This window comes from Eretmochelys imbricata, chromosome 24, assembly GCF_965152235.1.
Source record: "Eretmochelys imbricata isolate rEreImb1 chromosome 24, rEreImb1.hap1, whole genome shotgun sequence".
NCBI classification, from domain to species: Eukaryota; Metazoa; Chordata; order Testudines; family Cheloniidae; genus Eretmochelys; species Eretmochelys imbricata.
Window position 1 is genome coordinate 1,372,232 of NC_135595.1, and position 22,817 is coordinate 1,395,048.

Sequence of the window (22,817 nt, forward strand, 5' to 3'; positions counted from 1 at the left end):
CTTGCAAAGGGCCAGAAGCCTGCAGGCACTCCTGCATGGGCCTCTGACTAAAGAGCACCCAGTGAGATGGGAATGCTCCCTGGTCTGTGGAACTTGTAATGGCCTTAGCATGAGGCTGAGTTGCTACAGAATCAGTCTGCATGTCCTTGGGAGCTGCAGACATGGGCGTGCCAATGGTTTGAAGTGCAGAGCTAGTAGTCATGAGTGTCTGTCTGACTCCCTGTCTCTAGAGACAAGGTGGGTGAGGTAATCTCCCATTGGTCCAATGTCTGTTGGTGTATGTGGTGGTGGTGGTGGTCATTGTCTTAAGCTGTTCCAAGGTTGGGGCGGGGAAGCTTCACAGGCAACATGAGTATAAGGCATTGGCTGCCTGGCTGTGAAGCAGACTTATTCATCCATGTGCCTAATGCTGAATATCAGACACATGGGTCTGGGGTTTGGTTTCCTAACCACCTCCTGGTGGATAAGCATGGTGTGAATTACTGTCCTGAGGCAGCCTCCCTGTGGCTGGCCCACTTGGTGCAACATCTTTAGGAAGGAATTTTGTGTTGTGGTACAAGAGTGAGCCTCTAACCTCCCCTCTGCAGCTGAGGTCTGGACTTAGTGACTCTCAGATTTCAGGACCTATTTGTGGGAGGTGGTTAATAGCAGTTAGTGGCACTGGGATTTGACTCTCTGCCTCTTCCACAGTACTCTCAAAAAGAGGATAAATATGAAGAGGAGATTAAGATCCTGACAGACAAACTTAAAGAGGTGAGTGGCCACTTCTCCAGGGTCTGAAAGCATGTTCCCAGGGGTATGGGATTTGGATAAACCTCTTGATAGGGGCTGTCGGCCACCAGAGTCTGGATGCCAGGATCAGGGCACCTCATTCTGAGGCTGGCCACACTAGCTTGACTTCACTGTGGCAGACTCCTCCTAGATCAGTCTCATGGGCCCCATGTGTCTACAGATGCAAAGTGAAGAACCACTGACTAGTTCGGTATTGATTGGCTGTTTTCTGTCAGGCGGAGACCCGTGCAGAATTTGCTGAACGATCAGTAGCCAAACTGGAGAAGACCATTGATGACTTGGAAGGTATGTTTTGGGGACTGGGGTGTCAAATGAAACCTAGGGAGTGGCAAAGATCACTCAGATGGGCCAGCTGAGTCTATTGCCCAAGATGCCATGGGGCATGGGTGGTGCTGGAGCTTATGGGAGGGAGCTGACAGGCTACCCCTGATCAGAATCTTCTTGATTACTCACTTCATGGGCATGGCCTGTTCTGGTTCAGCTAGCTGGCTGTCAAGTGGTGTGAGCTGAAGGTAGAGCTGCTGAGTCAGACTCTGGACCTGGTATTTACTGTTAAACAACCCAGCTCAGTCTCTGCACTGAGGCTGAATAAGTGTTGCTGTAACATGTTCCTAGATTACTGCTTGGCACTCAGGTGTCACCTGGCCACTCCAGACTAAGAACTGGGATTTCCATGCATTTTGTTGCTTAAAAGGCATTTGTATAGCCAGGATAACTCATTCTTGAGTCTGAAATTTCTGGAGTGGGATTGGGAAAAGCTTTTGTACGGTGTCCTGAGAACCTCAGTAGGTAGGGGACAGTAAGATGTTTGTCAGGCTAGTGTAGCTGAAACCCATGGTATAGGTTTTTATAACTAGGTACAAGCAAGTAGTCATAAAAGACCCACTAAGCCTTGGCTTAGGTGGTGCCAACCATGGAGTATAGCAACTTCCAACACATGAAATGGCTCTCTGGTCTTCAGCCCTACCCTAAAACCCATTTAAATTCCTCTTTTGAAAAGTCATAGTTGAGGTTTCATCTGTCTTGAAGGGTGGTGGAAGGCCACGACTCAACCTGCCCTGACCCAATGACTTAAGCAGTCTGGGTCTCCTGTTGATTCCCTAGCTTTTGGTAGCTCAAAATGGTGAAGACTTTGGTCTAACAAGCTCTGATGTAGCCAAGAAGCTAGACTCTTGCAAAGATAGCTTCAGTCTAGAAATCATGCTGTCAGCACAGTGAATACTACCACCTGAGCTGTACTTTCAGCCACAAACAGATCTAGATGTTTTATGGTAAGCCAGTTAAGCCTTCCATGGGATAACTTCATTACAACAACTGCAAAAATATCTGTTGCATGCTCTGCTTGAAACATTGATCGTGAGACAGTTGGCTCTGATCTACAAGCCTGCTGAAGTGACAGTTTAAGACTGAGCAAGACATGGTCCTCTGGGCACTCTGTGGAATAACAGCTGTACTGTAGCCAGAAGTCCTATTCCCTTGGAATTAAGTGGAGCTGGCAAGATCAGTACTAAAACTCTCATAAGACTGGATTCCAAGCCTCCAATTAAGGCAGGTAACACAGGTGTAGTTTGCATGCTAGGATTTTTCCTGTTAATTGTACATGCTCTCTCTGTAATGGGAATTCCCTACATCTTTAGACTAGATGACTAAAGCCACTAAGCATGGTAACCTTGGGGTTTCCTATTGAAACTGAGATGAAAATACCTACTTAACTGATCTCTGTCCTCTAGTTCAGGAAACCAGTTCAGCTCCCCCACAAAATGGGGGGGGGGTTCTTGCTTCATTGCTTAAACCCCTCATCATTGGTTACTGCAGATCCAGTCAGGCAGGTGACCATTGTGAGTCAACACATCTTAAGTTGCCTTGTTTTGAAGTTATTGGCCCTTCTCCTCAAGGAACCTGTATCTGTAACCTGCAAGGCACTTCTTGATTAAACTAGACCAAACCTGGGTCCTGTCTCTAAACAAAATCGATAGATGGGTTCCTAACTACATTGAGTTGCAGCTCTTTCACCTCTGACTTCATTTTCTCCTGTTCCTGGATTCCATGCTGCATTTCCTGCCTCTGGGTATTTGGACTATATTCCTCCTGCCTTTCTTATTGGTTTTTCCCTTTGTTCTCCTCCAAACCTCTTTAGATGAGCTCTATGCACAGAAACTGAAGTACAAAGCTATTAGTGAGGAACTGGACCACGCCCTCAATGATATGACTTCCATGTAAATATCAGCTGGCTGTGGTGTGGGGTTTGCCTCTGCTTGAGCAGGCTAAACAGCCAGAACTTGCTTGGTTTGCTGTGATTGATAGACTGGCTATGGAGATAATTTACATGGACTGGTAGTGTTTCCTGCAGGTCTCTGCCTCTAGATTAATGCAGTGGTGTCTGTCAGCATGCCGTGACTAACTCTTGAGTTAGATTATTGTGATGTGCATGAACAATACTAGTATGATGCAGTGCTAGCTGGGAATGAAACGGGATGGGTGTGAATCCATTTAATTTGTACCAAGTAATGCAGTTCCCAGTTACTCAGAGAAGGCTTCCTGCAGGAGTGACAATGTGTCATTGTTTTGCAAGATCTAGTGTGGCAGAAGCTGCAGTTAGTGCTAGTCAAATCTCAGGGATGCATGATCCTGGGATCAAGATCCATAAACTGCTCTAGAAATAGCCAAAACTAGTTTGTTACTCTAGCTTTGTGACTTGTGGACTCTGCATGCTCCCTTGCCCACTAACCAAGGAAGGGGCTGATATTCACTCAGAAGTAAGCATCCTTGTTTCTAACATCTGAAAACTCCATAAACCCAGTTTGCTGTGTACAAAGCCTTAAGGGCCTCTTAAAACAAGTGTCTCCTTCTCTATTTCATACAGATAAATCTGTGATTCCAAACTTCACTTAGGATTTGCCTCTGCTTGGTGGCTTGTTCTGCATCTGCACTCTTCACTATGCTCTTTCTGCTACTCTCTGAATTCCAGTGCCCTTGTCCAGTTAGGCTGTATGCAGGGCATCCCTGGGAATAAACACTGAATGCACTGAAACTCAGGAGCAGTTGTGCTGCATTTGCCCTCAAACAAAGCTTCCTCTGTATGACCTATTGTGCCAGACACTGCTGTGCTCAGAGGGGCTGCTGTTTCAGTATGTCTGGGTACAGGGGCTGAATGTAGCAGGGGGTGTTTTTGTTCTCATCTGCATATTTCATGTAGAGTCATAAAGCTCCTTTTGTACTTCCTATTGCTTGAGCATGATGTCACTCTAAGGAACAACTTGATGTATACATTGGTGATGAGTGAAATGGCTGGTGCTGCTGAGCCATGGATTTCTGGACTTGCTGCCTGATGGTAACAGTTTGTGTTGCCTCCAGGCCCATATAACTCCCCCGTGTCCATGGAATATATAGACATTGATGTAAGAAGTTCTTCCTTCTGCTGTTTGTTCTTGGCTCACATGTCTGAATTGCATATCTGCAAACAATACAAAGTGCTGAGTGCTACGAACGACTGAATGGTTCCTTGGAGTTGTAGTAGGAAATCTGAAGCTGCATTTGTACCCTGGTCTTGGTAGTTAATGGCTTTATCACACCTGATTCCCCTTTAGGATGCAGTCAGCATTGGGGCAATCAAATGCTGGCTCACTGTAAAGTCACTATGTACACCTTGTCTGCTTTACCCTGGTCAGTGATCCACTTGGCTGGATGCAAAAGCTAACAAACATAGGAAAGCACATATATGAATTCCAGCTGGACAGGATTGGTCAGATGCTAAAGCTGTACCAGTAGCTGCACTGAATTTTACTTGTGTGGAGACCAAGATCCTGGCTTCTGTAGTGCAAAATGCCCATCTGAGGGGTGTAGAAGCAATGTAGGAAATCCATACATGCCTCTTGGCCAAAGTGCTTGGACTGCAGATATGGGGGAGTGTGGTGCTGGGTTCACAGCTGGTAGTAGGTACCAATCCTAGAACCAGTCATGCTGCATAAAGACATGTCATTTGACTTGCACAAGTTACTAGAACTTTTGGGGATTATGAACACTACCCAGGTTGACATAATCGTGTCTGTGGCTCACCAAATCTCTCTCCTTTCCTGTTCCTCAAATTTTCACTTTGTCCTGGAAGTCCTGGTGTAAAGTCCAAACATAACCCTTCATGAGCCAGATCTTGGAAACTGAGGCTATGTACTCTGTAGTTCAGAAGACTTGCCCCAGCCTGCTCTCACTTTACTCTACTCTTCAGCTATGTAGCCCCTTCCAGTTCACTCAGCTGGCTTACAGCAGCTCCCAGTCAGGATGGTACCATTGCAAGGAGCTGTGCAAACACAGTAAGAGTCACTGCCCTGAAAAGGCTACATGCTGACTTGTTGGGAAGCAGCTGTAGTGGCTTGAAGCTCTGAGATGCTGAAGTTTGCCTGTTGCATCATATGAAGACATTGGCACTTGTAACCTTCATGGAAGCCACCATTAGCATCTCTCAAACACATTTCCAACCACCCCAGTGTAATAAAGCACAAGTAACTAGTCATCACACTGAAATCTTTGCCCTTGGAAACATTCCCCACTTGTCTGTCACCACTCCTGAAGGGATGAGGTTCAAAGTGCCATTGCTTCCTGCCCTTGAACTAAACATTCTCACTTTGGGCTGGGAGGCCAAGAAACCGCCACTTCCAATAAATTGTATTGAAATCAACAGCTCTAAGTAGCTCCCCTGGGGTCTGACTTTTCAATGTAAATTGAAACCTCCAGGGACTGGGGTGTCAGCAGGCCCCCTTCCGGCCAGTCATGCTAGATAACACCTGCCAGTAGTGTTCTGAATGGATGCTTGGGTGCTGCAATTCCTGACCTGGGGTTGTGAAAGCTTTGTGGCCTAACCAGCTTGGTTGGCACATGCACAGGCAGGCTGACATGAGGACTAGGCTCAGCAGCTCTCCACAGAGTGGTCAGTGGAGGAAGTGACTGAAAGCCGCCTGCAATGCTGGTGAGAGCCTCAAGGCCACCCTTGCAAGGCTGGGGGTGTTTCATACCAGTCTAGCTGAAATCATGGGCTCAAGAACAAGTGCTGTCTAGCTACTGGATTCCCCTTCCTGGGGTCTGGGCAGTAAATAAATGTGGGGGAGGAATCCATTTGGTTCCTCCCTCTGCTCCCCAGTATGGAGATGACTCCGGCAGTTGCCATAAAGCCCTTCTCTGGCTCCACCACTGAAGGCCACAGGCAGTTACACTCAGACTGGCATTACATGTTCATGCTTTGCTCACCAGGGTGACCAGTCTGCCCAACCAAGGGCTGAAGTGACTGCCTGTTCTGTTTCAAGGCAGAGTGGGTCCCAGCTCCCCCCCCCTCCTCCTCCGAGAAAGGGGTGTCTGTGCTGGGACCTGTAGTCTAGGCTCTCTCTATTAGGGGCCCCCTCTAGAATACCATAGCATTCAGAGCACACAGCAAGCACAGCCCTGCCCCCAGAAATCTTGTCATGGGGAACTGGCTGTATTGGTTCCAGGTGTGGTGTCTATAGAGGCTCCGAGTCACTAAACCTGGGAGGTTCTTGTGCTCCTGCCATCTGCTGGTCCAGGTGCCTGGGTACTGGGACCACCACAATGGCTGTCCAGGCCAGAGCCATTACGAAACAGTCTCCGTGGTCTTGATGTCCTAACATTAGGCTGAAGATTAACTAGCTCAAAGAGCAGTTTGAGGGCAGAGAACACCTGTAAACACCTAGAACAGTTCCCCCGAAGCATGTTGCTTGATTCAGGAGGTGAGCAAGAGGATAGCTAGTGACTTCCCCCTGACCCCAGGATGCTGACAGGAACCTGGAATTCCATTCTCAAGGTGGGGTTTCAGTGGGGCTAGGAGGAGCTTGCCATTGTCAGGCCTGCTGACTTGCCTCTTTGCAAGAGCTACATTTTAAGGGCCTGCACTTGTATAAGCTAGCAGCTTCTACTGACCAGTATACACCTGTGTGATCTTAATGGTACAGTGCAGCTGAACAAAACCATGCCCCCTCCATCCATCCTTCCTTCCCCCAGCAAGAGGGAGTACTGGGAGCACAGGAGTCCCTTGGGGCAGTCTATCAAGAGATGACTGTCCTGTGTGTGGGGTGGGAAGGTGTTTAATCAGAGGGACTCAAGAAAGCAGTGAGCGAAGGCTGTTAGGTTACTGGGAAGGACCTATGCCTGAGCTGGGCTCTCGCTACCCACGGGACCAGTCTGGTGGTTAGCTTGGCTAGTTGTGCTCTGATAGCACATAGCTTTGGAGCCCACTGGTCTGGTTTTGGAAAGTTGGCAGGCTCCCATGAACTGGCTGCTGCTTGAGAAGATTGGAGACTTCCAGCATCTCAGTCTGTGGTGCTGCTGGGTGCAGGGCTGGCAGGTCTCCCTTGGCACTTCTGTGGTGGATCATCCTGCTATTGGTCCTGGGATCTACCTCTGCTCCTCAGTTAGCTTTGAAAGCAGATGAGGCTTTTGGTCCTGTGTCCATGTTATAAACCCATCATGAGTTGCTAAGCATGACTTACTGGCAAAGTCATGGACCATGACTGCTGTCCTGCATCCTTTCTGAGGGATACTGGGGAGCTGCCAGTGCTCATCAGTTTCTGGTCACATGGCTGCACTGTAAGCAAATGGGGTTGCCTGAGTGCTAGTCTTGATCTAGCCATGTCCTTCCTGAATTGTTCAGAGTCCAAAGGGTGTATTCAAAGGCTCTCCTGTTCCTGGGCATAAAGAACACCCATTACCCTTCAGGCTTCATTTTCCAGGGACAGTCCATCTTCCTTCCTGTGCCTCCATAAGCCCTCAATGGGACTCCTACTCTGGCCACACGTGGCTTCTACCACAGGCTTTCTGAGCTGAAAAGCAAGTCAGCAGTGCTGGTCTCCTGTCTCCATGCCTCCATCCGTAAAACCATGCTGTGACTTATCTCTAAGCCCCACATGTTAGGGACAGGTTGTATGACTTGCTCATCTTGGTACTCTACTAACCTTCCCTTTCTCTCTCTTTCTCTCTTCCTCTTGTTTCCCCTGATCCTCCTGTTGCTGATGCAGAGCGCCTGTACAGCCAGCTTGAGAAAAGTCGCCTGCTCTCTAACGAGCTGAAGTTAACGCTGCATGATCTGTGTGGCTGAGAAGGTGGCCCACTAATGACACTAAACAAGCTTATTTGAGCACCAGGGCTGTGGACCACAGTGAAATCTGATCATTCTTAACAGACTGGCAGATTAGCAGATTTTGTGCAATTACTGCTATTTAACGAGGCAGCTAAAGTCTATCCTCTAATGTACTTATTTTTTTCAAAGGTAACCTGTTCTCCATGCCTAACCCTCCCCAGGCGTGTAATTCCTCCTGGTTCTGATCAGTCTGGGCAGTCTCACTCCACTAGTGCCACAGGGAGTCCCTGGGGGCTGCTGCTCTGGCTCCCTCACCCAACTGTGATGTAGGGGCTGGCTACACTGGAGACCAATCTGTTAGATGAGTTGATGTAGAAGCTGCTTTTGACAATATCCGATGTCTGTTAAGTGCTGTGGCTGACCACCTTACTATATGCTGAATGTCTGTAGGATCTCCTGCTGCATGGATTGATGGCTGTTTCTGATGATGATAAACCACTGGCCTTGTGGTCTGTAAGACAAAATGCAAACCTGTGCTGCTTGAATAAAGCCAAGCTCCATTCAGAAGGCCTGTGGAGAAGCCTGGTTACTGTTAAGACCACATGGCCTGGGGTGTGGAGAGGCATCTTGGGAGTGAGCTGCTGTTGTCCAAGGACTTACTGAGTTGGAGGCTGTGGCTGCAGCCACTGTAATGGAAAGCATGCGTAAGCTTGGAAATACTCCCCCTTGAGAGCCTGCTTGGGAAAAGCCCATAGATCCTGCAGTCCGTGTGTGTCTTGGGCAGAGCTGCCTCTGGAGTCTCTAGCAAGGTGCCATGCCTTGCCCTCACTGCATCACTTCTGGACTGCCCTGAAGGTCCGAGTAATGCACACAATTTCTCTTGCCACTCAGCAGTGATTACACTTTATGGAGACCCTAGGTTTGTGTACAGCAGTGGGGGTAAGTGGGCAGCCTGTTTCAAGCTGTCTAAAAAGCAAACAGCTCGACAGCTTGTGAAGGGGTCCTGCATGTTGGTATGTCAGGGCCACCCTTGGAATAAGGCTGATCCAGGTCAGCTGTGGGGGATTGACTTTCCTGGCTTCTGAAACACATTTTTAGCCTCCAGGGCAGACCAGCATCCCATGGTCTTGCTAGCCCGCTGTTGACCTAGATTAGTCCCTCTCCTTCCTCAAGCACTCACCCCCCCCCCCCAAGAGTCTGGCTGTTAGCAGGTGGTCCCATGACCTTTCTGACCAGGCTTTTAACATCTGCCAGTGATCCCCTGGAGGGGGACCGGTTAGTCTGGCTGAAAGGGATTGCTCATTATGTTTTGACTTGGGTTTGCAGCAGTCTCTGCACACTACCATTAGGCAAACAAAGCAACTCTCTGGGTTTTGAGATCTGGGAATGTAAGAGGCATACTACTGAAGCAATGGGGGAGGCTAGCTTCAGTCTGACACATCTGCATGCCAAGTTCTGACTCTGGAGATCTTGCTGCTCAGGAAGCGTCAGCATTTCAAGAGGCAGAGGCCGGGAACAACACTTTGAATTCCACAGCTTGTGGCTGCAAGTGGCCCTGTGTCCAAAGTCTAATGAGGAGCTAACCAAAGCAGTGTGCTGGGGGAAGAGTTAATGCAGGTCTCACCAGTCACATAGGTACAGCCCCACTAACCTGTCTAACTCTTCCTCCCACTAGATAAACTGAAATCCACCAAAGAGGAGCATCTCTGCACACAAAGAATGCTGGACCAGACCCTGCTGGACCTGAACGACATGTAAAGGATCCCTGCCATCGCCTCTGCCCCACCCAGCGACTCGCTGGGGGCCAGCCCAGCCAGAGCTGCCCTTTAACCCCAAGGGTTACCTTCTCTTGCCAATTCAACCAAACCAACTTCTGCCAAGTCACCTGAGGGTTAAAGGTCACCAGGTTGGGCAGAGCCTTAAACAGCATCATTAAGGGAAATACAAACCAATGCAATAATGTCTGGAGAACGTGAGAGATGTACACATTTTGTAACTACCTTTTTTTGTAGCAACCATTGTAAACATTCCAAATAACTCTGGGGCTCACAAGCTGCACCTAAAAGAAGCTATTGGCTTTAAAATTTGATGTTGACCTCTTTAGCTCATCAGCTCTGGTCCCCTTTGCCTTGCTGCCAGGGAGAAGCAGAGGTGGGACAATTCTGGCTCTGGCTGTTAAGTTCAAGTTGCCTGGCTAGGAATGCAGGGAGCCTTTCTGCTGGGCACTAATGCATCCTGTCAGAACAGGAACTCCTGCAGGAGCAGATGGCCCAAAAAGGGACATCCAGTTTCTCAGCCGTAAAGTTTCTCCTTGCATGGTAGAGCCGTTGGAGCAAAGAGGAGAGTGCTTTCTTTTTCTAAAAGACCAAACCTGTTCTCTTTGAACACTCATGAATGGAAGAATTAGTCACAGGGGCCTCTTGGCCCTGTGTGTGCCAGTCACACCCCTTTGGCCATTGACTAGAGAAGCAGCCCTCTAACTCATTGTTGCCACTGGGTTTGAATCTGCCTTCACTAAGTGCTATTGCACTGAGCTTTATCACTCATTGCTGATAAATTGTAACAGCTCATCTATAAAACTGCCTCTTGTGTGAAGAGCTTTGCTTATACTGAGGGGATCCCTTCAGTCCCCCTGTTACCCAGGAGTACTCTTATTGTCTTGAATCGGGTCCAAGCCACATTGCAGTGCACTGTTGAAGTTCTGTTTGTGAGGCACAGTAGTGAGATCTGCAAGAGGTTTGCATCGTGTAGCTTAGGCTTGAGAGAGGCTTGTTGGTTGTGGTGGTTTTAGGGGCCAGTTAGAGGACAACCTCTATCAAGTGTTTTGATACTAAAATTGACAATTGTCTTTTGAAATAAAAACCATTCCCGCCATGCTGGTTTTAGACATAATGGGCTTTGATTAAAATAAAGCTGCTCTACACCCATGGGCGCCGTTATGTTTAAGGATTGGGATGTGCATGAACTGGTCACTAGTTCTTCCGTCAACTGCAGCTGACCACAGCCCCATACAAAACTTCCAGTGGTGCTACTCGATGCTCAACTGATGCTCTGTAAGCTACTTCAGGGTCCCAGCTGACCTGGTGGGGAAGGGGGCACTTGGATACAGGTAAGCAGTTCAATGGACAATTCTTGCTTGCACCAGATAACCAGATGGTAACTGGGTGTAATGACTCTCTGCCTCCTTTGCAGCCAGAGTCAGTAACTAAAGCAAGGTGCCAAACTAGACCTTGCCACAAGCAAGCTCTCTGGAAATGTAGCTACTTTACTCACAGCTACAGCAATGTATAATCATCCCTCTTTCCAAGGGCTGTATCTTCCACAGGGTTAAGCTTAGCCCCCTGCCTAAAAGCCTACCTTTTTTGGGTAACAAATCTGAGCTCATGTTATCTATCAAACCTTTTTCTCTTTTCAGGAGTTAAAGGAAGAAGTTCCTCTTTAAGGCAAGATAAACCAAAACCCACCACCCCTGCAAAACCTGTTCACATAGCTGATAAACACCATAAGGGACAGAGTCCAGCTCCCCTTGGAATATTTCCCACACCCGCTGCAAAAAAGGAAAGTCCAACTAGCCTTAGGACAGGGAGTGGAACTACCTGATCCCTACTGCCAGAAGAAATGTTAACTAAAATGGCTGCTGTTTGCAGCTTTCTAGGTGCATGGCAGAGGACAGCTCTAGGCTCGTAAGAAAGTGTTGGTGTGAAGTATTGCTGTTTCAGTCTTTTTCCTTTTCCACAGAATAACTCATTTTTCATCCCATATAGAAATGCAGTGATCTCGGAAGCTGCTTTTCCCATCTACATATCCCTTTTTACCTTTAATGTGTAGCCTAAACCCCTTCAAGAAATTTTGGTGGTGAGGATTTTAACATAGGGCCGCTTGTGCCAAGCATTTTAAGCTAGAACAACTTGTTTCTTTCCTGAAACATGTAAATGTTTCTAGTGAGACCCTCTCTATTTTAGAAGTTCCTCAAACTTTTAAAAGCTCTGATCTAATTATACAGCTACCTTAGCTCTCAGTTGTCTCTCCTGTTATCCTATGCCTGTACAATGTGCTTCTCCCTTAAATTTGAGAGAGGACAAAGTCTACGATCTGAGCAGTAGCACTAACTAAACCTATAGGGCAGTCGCTTTCCTCTCTAGCCTCTAGCTGTACTAGGCAGGAGTCTAATAAAATATAAGGAGCAAATATTATGGCAGTTCTACAGCTGGCTTTAAATTCCAGTTGGGACCTAAAATGGCTGTGGAAAAATAAGAGCTAAATTAGACCAGCTGTTGTACATGAAACTGGAAGGCAGAAGCTCTATCTGTGTATGTAGAAATCCAGTTAGGGAGAGTAAATTAAAAAAAGATTTTAATACTGGCTTCCACTGTAGCTAAACAATTCCAGCTTGGGCTTGTCTGGCCTCCCTGCAGGCATGTCAGGGGAGTGGGGAGCAAGTGGCATAGGCACCAGCCTCTGAAACTAAAGATCTGACAATTATAGGGCAACAGGTTAGGAAGGGCAGCTAGGGAGATGCTGCACTGACTTGCCTACTGCAGAGCTCCAACCCCTCTTGTTACAGCCCTGGTTGCAGTAAAACTGAACCCCCCAAAACCTTATTTGATCAGCTGCAGAAGTTTTTTTTAAAAAGGGGGGGAGGGGAGGAAAAAATCCTTTCAGCTAAATGGGGCAGATGTCACTAGCTCTGCTTCTGTTTCCCCTTGCACCAAAGCTTTCTAAGGATCAAAGAACAAGGAATTTTGGTGCTGTAGCTACAGGCCCAAGCCTCAGCCTCCTGGACCCTGCACAAAGCTGCACTTTCCTCCACAGAGCTTTCAGTCCTAGTGTAAGATGAGAAGTCATTAGGTGGCGGAGAGCACAGGAAATACATAATCATAGAACAGAGGGTATTTTTCTATGCTGTGCTGGTTTCTGCTTGCCTTCTAGCTCAAGCTCCTTGGTGTGATTTCTAGGCCTTTGCATAGACCTGCTCTTCATTGCTAGTCTTTGCCCTATCTCTCCACCCATTTCATTTCTGCCACCACCTCATGCCTGACCACTTGAGGACTCCGATGCTTGCTTGTTTTCCTGCAGAAAAATGACTTTGAGGGGGAAGCAAAGGGAAGCCACAGAAGCAGTCATGCAACGTGCCCTGGCAGTATGTTTCAGGTGCACAGGGCACCCATCAGAGATAAATTACTGGGCGGGTAGCGGCAGGACTAGGGAAGACAGCTAGTGGCTCCTACTGAGGGACAGGCTCAGCTGGTAGTCCTGGCTGGGCTGGGGAGGACAGGACAGGACATCCTCTTCTGCTGCATGGCAGCCAGGGCTGAGTTAGACTGACTCTCAAATTTCTCCCTTGGCTGTAGAAAGCTCTACAACCTACCCTGTTCTTCCTGCATCCATCACTTCTCAGCTGCAGGGGGAGGGATCCCTGTACAGGGAGCTGCTCCCCCTCTGCTCAAGCCCCATGCATCCAGACCCCCTCATACCCAGTCCCTCCCCCTGAGCTTCATTCCCCCCCCCGCACTCAGAACCCCCCCAGATGAGCTGCACTTACCCTGCACCTGTACCACCCCAACAGATCCCCATCTTACTAAGCTCCTACCAGTTGCACCTGGATCCCAACATTACTGTGCCCCACTCCCCCAGATTCCCCTGCTGAGCCCTAACCAGCTTCATCTGGACCCCCCCCCCGTGCAGAGTCCCATTACTGTTGTACCCAGAACCCCCCAACAAGCCCCTGTGCATCCAGATTCCCCAAACACATCGATTTCCCCCCCCCACTGAGCTGCCTGAACCCAGAGTGCCCCACCCAGAAAGCCCCTTCACACTTGGATCCTGCCTGCCCGCACTCCCTGTAGAGGGGCAGGGCTCTGGGGTGTTTCTGGGCAGGCCCAGTCTTTGCTCTGTGTCAGGGCTGTGTCCAGCCTCACCCCTGAGTCTGTGTCCCAGGAGGGGGAAGCTGCACAGTGATCGCCCACCTCTGTGCAGCCACTGGCCTGTGGTCCCCAATGCCATGCTGGAGCCTCCACATTTATTTGACAAAATATGCAGAATTTTAAAATGTGTGCAGAATTTTTAAATTTTTTGGGCACAGAATGCCCTGATGAGTACTCCTTCCATTAGGCACCTCTCCTGCATGCAGGGGTGCTGAGAGCCACTGAATCAAACTGTAAACCCAGAGAGTATGGAAACCCTTTCAAGCCAGCCAGAGCAGCAGCACCCCCCCCCCAGTTTTGCCTGTATGCTCACAAGCCATGCCCAAGGGCCTGATTCTGCCTCTCCCACACTCACATGCTTCAGGGGAACCCATTTCCTTGCATTGTAAACTCTTGGGCGAGGGACTCAGCCTTTGGGTAGGGCTAAGTGTGCCATCAGTGCTCACCAAATAAAGCACTTCGCTGAACCGAGCCACTCAATGAACTAGGAAAGAGCCGAAGCCCAGCTGGTTTCTCCAAGCTTGTGCTTTCCTTCTGCTATATGGGGACACCTAGAGGCTGCTCTGGGGATCCCTCCAAGACATTTGGGGTTGGCTTTTGCTGGGTGGGGTAAAATCATTGTTGCCAACTCTATAAGGATTTTTATCACAAGTTGCAAGCTGTGGGGTATTTCTCAACACCCCAGTGCCTGGAGGCACACCATGGGGGGAAACTCAGCTGTCATTTAAAAAAAGCATTTTTAGGCCTCACAATTGTAGAGAAACTTCGAGCCATGACCTGTATGTGCCCAAACAGCTGGAAAGCAAACACCAAAACATATGATTTGGGGGGCCTAGCTCGTGGCTATTAAGGACTGGCAATCTAGTTATCTTTAGTCTTTTGCTCCAGCTTCTGCCTCCGACCCCGTATCTTCCTTCCTTACCCCATTGTCCTCTCCCGCCCCTACCCTCGCCCGGCTCAGGATAAGGCAGCAGGCCCCTTCCTCTCTGTGCTCCCCATGCCTGGGTCCTCCTGAAACCTTCCAGTGCAGCTGGCTCTGGTGTGGAACCGGCTGCGCGCCAGGAGCTGCCCCAAGAGCCGGCGGGGTCGGTGACTTTGGGGCTCCGGAAATGGCAGCGGGATGTGCCAGGTGCAGGCCGAGCACCGGTGCCCCTGGTCTAAGCTAGTCCTGCACCGACCCGGGGGGACCTAGGCTTGCAGCCAGCACGTCAAGTCTGCCCCTGGGAACGCTCCAACCTCGCGGGCAACCCGCGCAGGCGTAGTGGGTAGACGCTGCGCCCCACCCGCCAGCGCCCCGAACCTAGCGGAGCATGCGCACTTGTTGGGCTAAGGAGCGGCGGGCGGAGAGCCGACGCACGCGCTGTGGGACGCGGAGAGGCGGGCGCCGCGCCGCACGCGGAGAGGCGCATGCGCAGAGCTGTGGCTGCGTGCCCGCGAGCGGGAGCTGAGCCCTACGGCAGCCGCCATCTTGTCCCCGCTCCGGTCCTCGTCTTCAGCATGAGGCTGCCGAGGCGGGGCCGGCCCCCCCCGTTCCTGCTCCCCCTCCCCTTCCTGCTGCTCCTGGGCCCCGCCCGCCCCTTCAAGCTCAACGTGCCCAAGGTGCTGCTGCCTTTCAGCCGGGAGCTCCACGTCCCCTTCGTGCTGGAGGCGGAGGGCGGCTGCTACTCCTGGTGAGGGGGCGGGGCCTGCAGGGATGGGCGGGGCCTGTGGGAATGGGGTGGGGCTGTGGCTAGTCGGTGTAGAGATGGGGGGACCAGGGTTTTGGGACTGTGGGTGTAGGGTTCGGGGAAGCCCGGCCTGGTGATGGGGGGAGGAGGCCCTTACCAGGGGGAAAAGGGGAGCATAGGGTTGGCCTAGGGGAGAGGCCTGGCTGGAGGGAGCTTGGCCTTGGGGCTCAGTGAGTGCCAGCCCCGAGAGACGTGGAGGAGGTGGGTCTATGGCAGTGGTTGGGGGTAAGGAGCTGGGCCTGCGGTAGGAGAGAGGGGCCCAGATCTCTCTTCCGGAGGAGCCTGCGTTGAGGGGAGCAGCTGAGCCTGCGTTGAGGGGACGAGAAGGATTTTGGGGGAAGTTATGGATGGAGGGGCTCCACTCTTTGGGAGGAGTATATGGGCCTTTGGAGGGTTAGAGGGGTCACAGCCCATGAGGAAGGCAGGGACCATGGGGAAAGCAGGGTTGCCTTCTTAGTTTGTTTGGTCAGAGCTCTGCGACAGGCCGGATGATCTGGTACCGGGTTGGTTCAGTGGCCTCCTTACCCTGCTGAGCCCTTCTCAGTCATGTAGGTCCTTGTGAATTTCAAAACTAATCATTGGCACATCATTGGTTTTATCCCACGGAGCTCAGTGCCACAATATATTGGTAAGACCAAACCGTGAGTGGGATTTGAGAAACCGTTAGACGTTTATATGGATAACAAGAATTTCCAGAATGGCAATAGAGAATACTAACTCCCCTCTCCTGGCAAAATAAATAAACCTGCACAAATTTTGAAAGTGATGTAACCCTTATTCCTTAGGGCTTAAGCCAACCTCTAACTGTTGCCAGTTAGGAAGAAACATTTCCTGGGAGTGGGCATTCCATGACTGCCTGTTGCAACATCGTCTTACCGGCCTTTGTGGTGGGACAGGGTACTTTTCTAAATGAATCGCTAGTCTTATCCAATATGGCAGTTCCTATGTATCCTCTCCAATAGCATGCAGCTCACTCATACCAAGGGTAGCATTTCCCTAAAACACTTCCTTATTCTGAGTTGCAGATCCATCTGATTTTGAATCCATGTGTAATATACTGAAAAAAATCTTCACCTCCCTTATTTTGCCCAGATAATAAAAATATGAATAGAAGAATCCAAATCTCTCTGTTTTCCAGGTATTCCACACGTCATGATACAGTCACCATTGAGCCAATTTACGAGAATGGTACCACTTGTTCGCAAAAAGCTTTGCTGTCTACTCAGTCTACACAGGCCACAAAGCTAAACAGTGTTGTTATAGCTGAGGAACTTGGTAGGTGGATAAAGAGCAACATGACAGGGAAGGAATTGGGTGTCTAGTAGGGACTTCCAGGGCTGAGATAGAATAGGCTCTTGAAATCACCCAGTCCTTCCCAAAGAGACACACACAGGATTGGGCACTATGACACTAGTGCTTTGTCCCATCTGATTTTAATAATGAAAGATATGGAACTGCGGTGTATTTCATTATTTGTTTCAAAAACACAGATTTGAGTGATGTACATGCAAAATAACAGTGACGTATAGTAGGCACACCACAGTCTGCCTGTGGCTCAAGGAAGGACAAAAACAGAAAGTATAACAGTGTAACATCCATGCCCATCACAGTCCCAGAATGAGCTTATCAGGGACTTTGTTGAGGAATTTGTGCTTTCTGACAAAGGTGCTTCCTCCTCCTCCTCCTCCCAATGATGTAAGAATTGCCACTGTTTTGTTTTGTTTTTGTTTTCAGTAGTACTACCTTCTCAAGATTTGGGAATTCAACATAGATTTATGGGATGTTGAATTAAGGCACACTCATTTATTCTCACATTTTAGTGACAGGCCATTTACTGCGTTGTGACATCATTGTCGATATGATAAACAGTATTGAAATTATCTCCCGAACCCGAGAAATATATGTGGAAGATTCTCCACTTGAATTAACCGTGAGAGCTCTGGATGTTGAAGGTATTGTATATAGGATAAACTTCTGGGGCAACTCCCAGGATTAAACTCTACCTCCTGAATAACAAGGACATTCCTTAATCTGAGTTTTTTAAAGAATGTATTATGATATGTAGCAAATTTTGTTCCCACCCCCAACGTAGCAACTTTTGCGTGTATCACAAAATCCTATATTTCATGTGCTATGTAACTTTCAGGTAGAGAAAATGTGCCTGTTTCTAACTAGTTCCTAAAATGTTTTAATATGAGCAACATGAGAATTATTGTACTTCTGTTTATCTTTCATTTGGAGTGCATATAAGGACTGCTGAGTAAAAGTAGTATCCCACTTAGTGCAAGCATAACAACTGTGACATTGCGAGGTTCTCAGATGCCACACTAATAAAACTGGTATAAAAACCTAGATAACAATAATCAGAATTCCTGTTTTCTTTGCTGTTATCTCCAACCATAGAGCTGATTTACTAATAATTGTTTAAAACTGTTATATGCTCATTCCAGTTAATTTCAAGCATGAAAATAAAATAATGTTCTTCTTTTCATCCTAGTTTGTTTTTTGTCTACGTATACATGGGTTTGTGTTTAGGGAGAAGTTGGATATGGTCAGAAATATTTTGGAATATAACAGGCATGGGCAAGTATACAAGATTAAGAAGGGAGAGTTGCCATCAGAAATATTCGACACCTGGAATATGGGCCTGTGGCCTGTTTGTTCACAGTTCTGTAACTGGATGTGAGGAGCAAGGCAACGTAAGGACAGTTGGTGGTGGCATAGTGATAATGCAGGGTTTTTCCTGTTTTCACAGCAGTAGACAGTAGAAGATAGATTAACACATTTAGCTGTGTAGAACTCCATACTTAGAAATATATGTATTCACCAGCACATGTTTCTGAATCTGTCTGTCTGGTTTCTGTCTTCAGGAAACACATTCAGTAGTTTGTCAGGAATGACATTTGAGTGGAGCATTGCTAAGGATGATGACATGGAAGGCTTAGAACTGTCTAGCAAAATTAGGTAACTATATTTAGAATGATTAATAAATATCATCTGTTGCATTTCGTCCCGGCATCTCATAATGGGGTAGGAAGTACTATTATCCTCATTTTACTTGTGGGTAAATGGGAATGCAGAGACGAGAATTGATTTTCTCAAGGTAACAGTGAGTCAGTGATAGACATGGATATAGAACCCAGGAGTTCTGATTTCCAGGTTATGGGCTGACTCTTCAGGCACACAGAAGTACTGCTGCTGGTAAAGTCAGATGCAGTGGAAGCTGGCTGAAAGAATACAGAATACTTGTGGTCTGCATGTCGGTGATAAGTAGACACGGAGTGCGGGTGGAGGGTTCTGTAGTGGATTAGTTTAAGCTCTCTGTGTAGACATTACCTTACTCTGTTCTATTGCCATGTACACCAGGGGGAGGTATATTGTCTCCCTGACTTGGTGATTAATGGATGTGCACATATCAACATAGAAGTTACAAGGGTTTTATCCCTTTATTCTGGCTAACATAGGTCCTCATTCCACATAATCCTGTAAAGTTTGTCCTTCGATTACTAACACTGAAAATATGTACTGAAATGATCGTGGAGATGCTTTTCTACCTGTAAAAGCCTAGTTTGGTCTTTTTAGGATTTTAAAATACTCTGAAGCAGAGTATTCCCCACCAGACTACATTGTCGAGATGGAACGAGCAGGAAAACAAGGGGATAGGATTCTGGTATCAGGTATCAAAACTGGTGCAGCTATCATAAAGGTCCGAATTCAGGAACCAACTTATAAGGTGAATTCTTACTGTAGAGTTCCCACCTTTAAAATGAAACTTGTGCCTTAGGTAGATTGCAGTTCCAGGCATATGCTTCTTAAAATTATATTTTCTTTACCATCAGTACCATTATTTGTCTTTCAGAAGTTACAGGCAATGACACCATTCAAACCATTTTCCATTTAAAATGTATAAATTTGGACAGTTTTGATAATACAGTATTGAGAAATATATTGATATATAAATCCCTAAAATATAACCTACCCATGTATAGCGGGTTAGGAGGACACTCGATTAAAAAAAATCACATTTCTGTCTGAACTTGCCTGTAACAACAGCAGATAAAAAACAACACGTAAGGCTATTATAACTAAAAGGTTGGAGAAAAATACTGTTTTTTTTTCTTTGGTTACTGCATTTGTCAGTATTTAATGGATAGTCAGTTTCACTGTTATGTTCCCAAAATGATTAATTCAATTCGTATTTTTTGTTGGTTTTGTGAGTCTTTCACACAGCAACAGAAGAAAGAAAAACATTTAAAAAATAGGAATAAGTGATTGTAAAACCACAATAATTAGTAAGAGGACTTGGGCAGATGTAGTATCTGAAACTACTTTTAACCTTTGTTTTAATAAACTATAGAGTTCAAGCTGACCATCCCTTTAAAAGAAAATTGCCACATTTTACTGTATCTAGGTTCAAATGGTGAGACACTTGTTCCCATGAGTAACTGAAATTTATTTTAAAATAATATTTTAAATAATAGAGTCTTAATTTTGAAATCTCCTGCTGCTGGTGGTCCTCTTGCTGAAAAATGACAATGTGATATTGACAGGGTGGGATGTCTGGTCAATGTCAAACTCTAAAACTAGTTTCCCTCTTGCTTTTGGCTGCGTTCATAACCATGGCAAATCTTTTGCTCATTAAAACCAAGCATTCTGTTTAAATAATTCTTTTTAAAGTTCTACTTTTGATTGTTTAAACTTATATTGAAGCCTTGTGGGAGCTGTCCCCTCCCAAACATTTCTATCCAGTTTTTGCAGAGCGATAGTAAGCTTCTGGCTTTTATCCATCCTCCATTAGAAAGCCTCTGCTGCACTGGTGCGTCTGTTGGTTCTGGAGAATGTATTCCTAATGCCGTCCTATGACATTTACCTTCTGGTTGGAGCCTACATTAAGTACCAAGTTGCTAAAATTGTACAGGGAAAGATCACAGGTAAATTCTTTTTTTAATACCTCCAAGTTTCCCAAAATCTTCAGAATTTTTTTCTAAGTGAAGTTACAAAAGTTAAAATTTCATGGCCAGGTGATATTTCACTTTCCTGCAGTGGCCGTTCCTGACTCCTGGGGAAGCCAGGGTTAAACTTAACCCTGAAACCCAACAGAGCAGACATTTCCCCTGCATGTCTAATGTCCCTTGTGATGGGTCTGTGTCCTACAGAAAACCTCAAATCATGATAGCAGTGGATGCCTCTGTATAGAGGCCAATGACTATTGTGTGGAACAGTGCTTCAGTCTGTGGCAGTAGAACATTTGAACTCCAGATACTGGATGCACTCAGTGTTAACCAACCAAGACTGTTAAAGCTTGCACACAGATATCTGATAGTCTTCAGGGCTAACATACCTCTTCCCTTGTGTGTGTGTGGGGCGGGGGGGGAGTTACTTCTTTGGTTGCCAGGAACCCAAATATGTGCCTTTATAAAGAAAGAATCTTGTATAAGACAGAAGTAGACTATTGTGAAATAACTGTTTGAAAAAGTAACTTATTTCCTGCAGAAGTAGAGTTACCTCTTGAACATTATGAGCTTGAACTGCGTGACCCCATTGTTGCACCTGGTGGATCTGATCTTATTCCGGTGGCCAAACTGGATGTGGACACAGCCACTGTGACAGCAATGCAGTTAGGACAGATTAGTCTGGTCTTTGTTCATAAAAGTATCCTTTAAATAAAGTTGTAACCATGTCAGCCTTCTTTATTACTGTGGCCATTCTCTTTCATAAGCATGTCAGACCTGAATTAAGTAAAACCATGCTTCAGAAAGCAGATTTGGTTAGGCTCCACCCTGCAACACCTCAGAGAATTCTATAACTTCTTAGGGTAACTCCCTCCTTCAGGAAGATGGATTTTCCTTCTTCGAGCTGAGCATGATGACATACTCATTCATCCACTTTGAGGTTAATATCGTTGGTTCTTTTTGGCCAGTACCCATCACTCACCTCCTAGCTCAACTCCATCACCTGTGATGCTTCTGGAATGAGAATGAGCCTCCTTGCCAGGTTCACAGTCCAGTTCTCATTGAAGGACACCCATTGACTTCAGTGGAAGTTGGCTCAGGCCCCAGAGCTTAAGGAGTCCAAGGATATATGGTTTATTTAAATGCTTCTGTTGCTCCCATATGTCTCTCCTATTTTTTTTTCCCACACAATAAGACTGAATTCCTTCTTTATGCGCAAACCAAGATATTCACATGCGAGCTGCATCTGGACTTCCAAACTGCACTGTCTATGTTGTAGAAGCTGGGTTTCTAGGTAATTAATCAGAAGATAAAAGCTTGATTTTTAAACTCTTATTGCTTCATGTTATTGACCAATAAAATGTTTGACTTTTAAAAAAGTGACTTAATTATATGATAGATAGCATTGCTCATGTTAGAATCTGTTTTACATCCATCACACAGAAACCTGCTGTTCTTGTTTGTAAAGTGCTGTGTAAGCTTACAGCTCTTTTTGTTTTTAATAATACATGTTTTGTTTTAATAATAAATGTAAAAATAAATTCTTCATGTAGTTTTCAGAAAACTTATATTTATTAAAGAAAATAACCCCATGCTATTCAAGCTTCCCCTTGTTAATTTTTGCATATTTTTGTTTATTGTATACCTCATTTAGGGCCATTTTCAAATAATTAGGTGTTAGAGGGTTAAAAGCTTATGTTATGGTAAAATTCCAACACTTGCCATGTTTTGCACATGACTGCATTAATTGACAGGCAAAGTGATATATGTATATACATGTGCACACACAGTTTGTATGATTGCTTTGTATAAAGCACTTTGAACCTTAGGAGTGAAATGCCTTCTGTAAAAGAAAAGATCATTATCAGTTAGTCTCACTTTGTGAAAGAAACAGGTCACGATAGGAGGATGAGACTATGTCTTATTGAAAAAGCAGACTTTGCTTGTCTCCTTCCAGGTACATGGGCTTGAAAATTCAATCTTGCATATTCACAACCCAGAAATCTAGCTGGTTGCCTGCTCTGTAATTTAGAGAAGTTACAGAAACTTAAAGACTAATGGCACAGAATGGGCACCGGAGTTTGAAATAACTGGTCTCAGTTGCTTTATGAACCTATGCAGTCGTGCTACATTATTAAAAGTAACTACGCTGTTTACAGAGCTATTTCCCATAGGAGAGTTGTCTGGACCTCAAGAAGTATTGAGAAGAGGGACTGGATTGTTAAAGGGATGGGTAATGAACCCTTTTGTGTCACAAATTGTCATCCAGAGTAAATGCATAGTGACCATGAAATTACCACCACCTGATAGGCTGTCGAATCTCCGTTTGCTTTGTATCGAACAG

The 22,817-nt window shown here is 46.6% G+C and overlaps 2 protein-coding genes across 8 annotated transcripts in view; both read left to right on the top strand.

Annotated features, from left to right (window-relative positions):
• The window catches only part of TPM3 (tropomyosin 3), a 35,290-nt gene extending 24,546 nt beyond the window's left edge, over nt 1-10,744 (top strand). For 4 of the 7 annotated variants that reach the window (XM_077841508.1, XM_077841509.1, XM_077841513.1 and 1 more), the window contains 3 exons: nt 691-753; nt 1,008-1,077; nt 9,546-10,744. In XM_077841508.1, the coding sequence (XP_077697634.1) occupies nt 691-753; nt 1,008-1,077; nt 9,546-9,628 (216 nt within the window). In that variant the 3' untranslated portion in view covers nt 9,629-10,744. Of the gene's footprint in view, nt 1-690; nt 754-1,007; nt 1,078-2,929; nt 3,009-7,808; nt 8,274-9,545 lie in introns of all 7 variants that reach the window. The other 3 variants (XM_077841512.1, XM_077841514.1, XM_077841510.1) reach the window with 2 other exon arrangements.
• Nucleotides 10,745-15,272: 4,528 nt separating this feature from the next.
• The window catches only part of NUP210L (nucleoporin 210 like), a 43,677-nt gene continuing 36,132 nt past the window's right edge, over nt 15,273-22,817 (top strand). The window contains exons 1-8 of the mRNA XM_077841180.1: nt 15,273-15,464; nt 16,660-16,796; nt 17,342-17,473; nt 18,392-18,485; nt 19,104-19,254; nt 20,320-20,452; nt 21,015-21,173; nt 21,699-21,767. Coding sequence (XP_077697306.1) covers nt 15,292-15,464; nt 16,660-16,796; nt 17,342-17,473; nt 18,392-18,485; nt 19,104-19,254; nt 20,320-20,452; nt 21,015-21,173; nt 21,699-21,767 — 1,048 coding nt within the window. The 5' untranslated portion in view covers nt 15,273-15,291. The remainder of the gene's footprint in view (nt 15,465-16,659; nt 16,797-17,341; nt 17,474-18,391; nt 18,486-19,103; nt 19,255-20,319; nt 20,453-21,014; nt 21,174-21,698; nt 21,768-22,817) is intronic.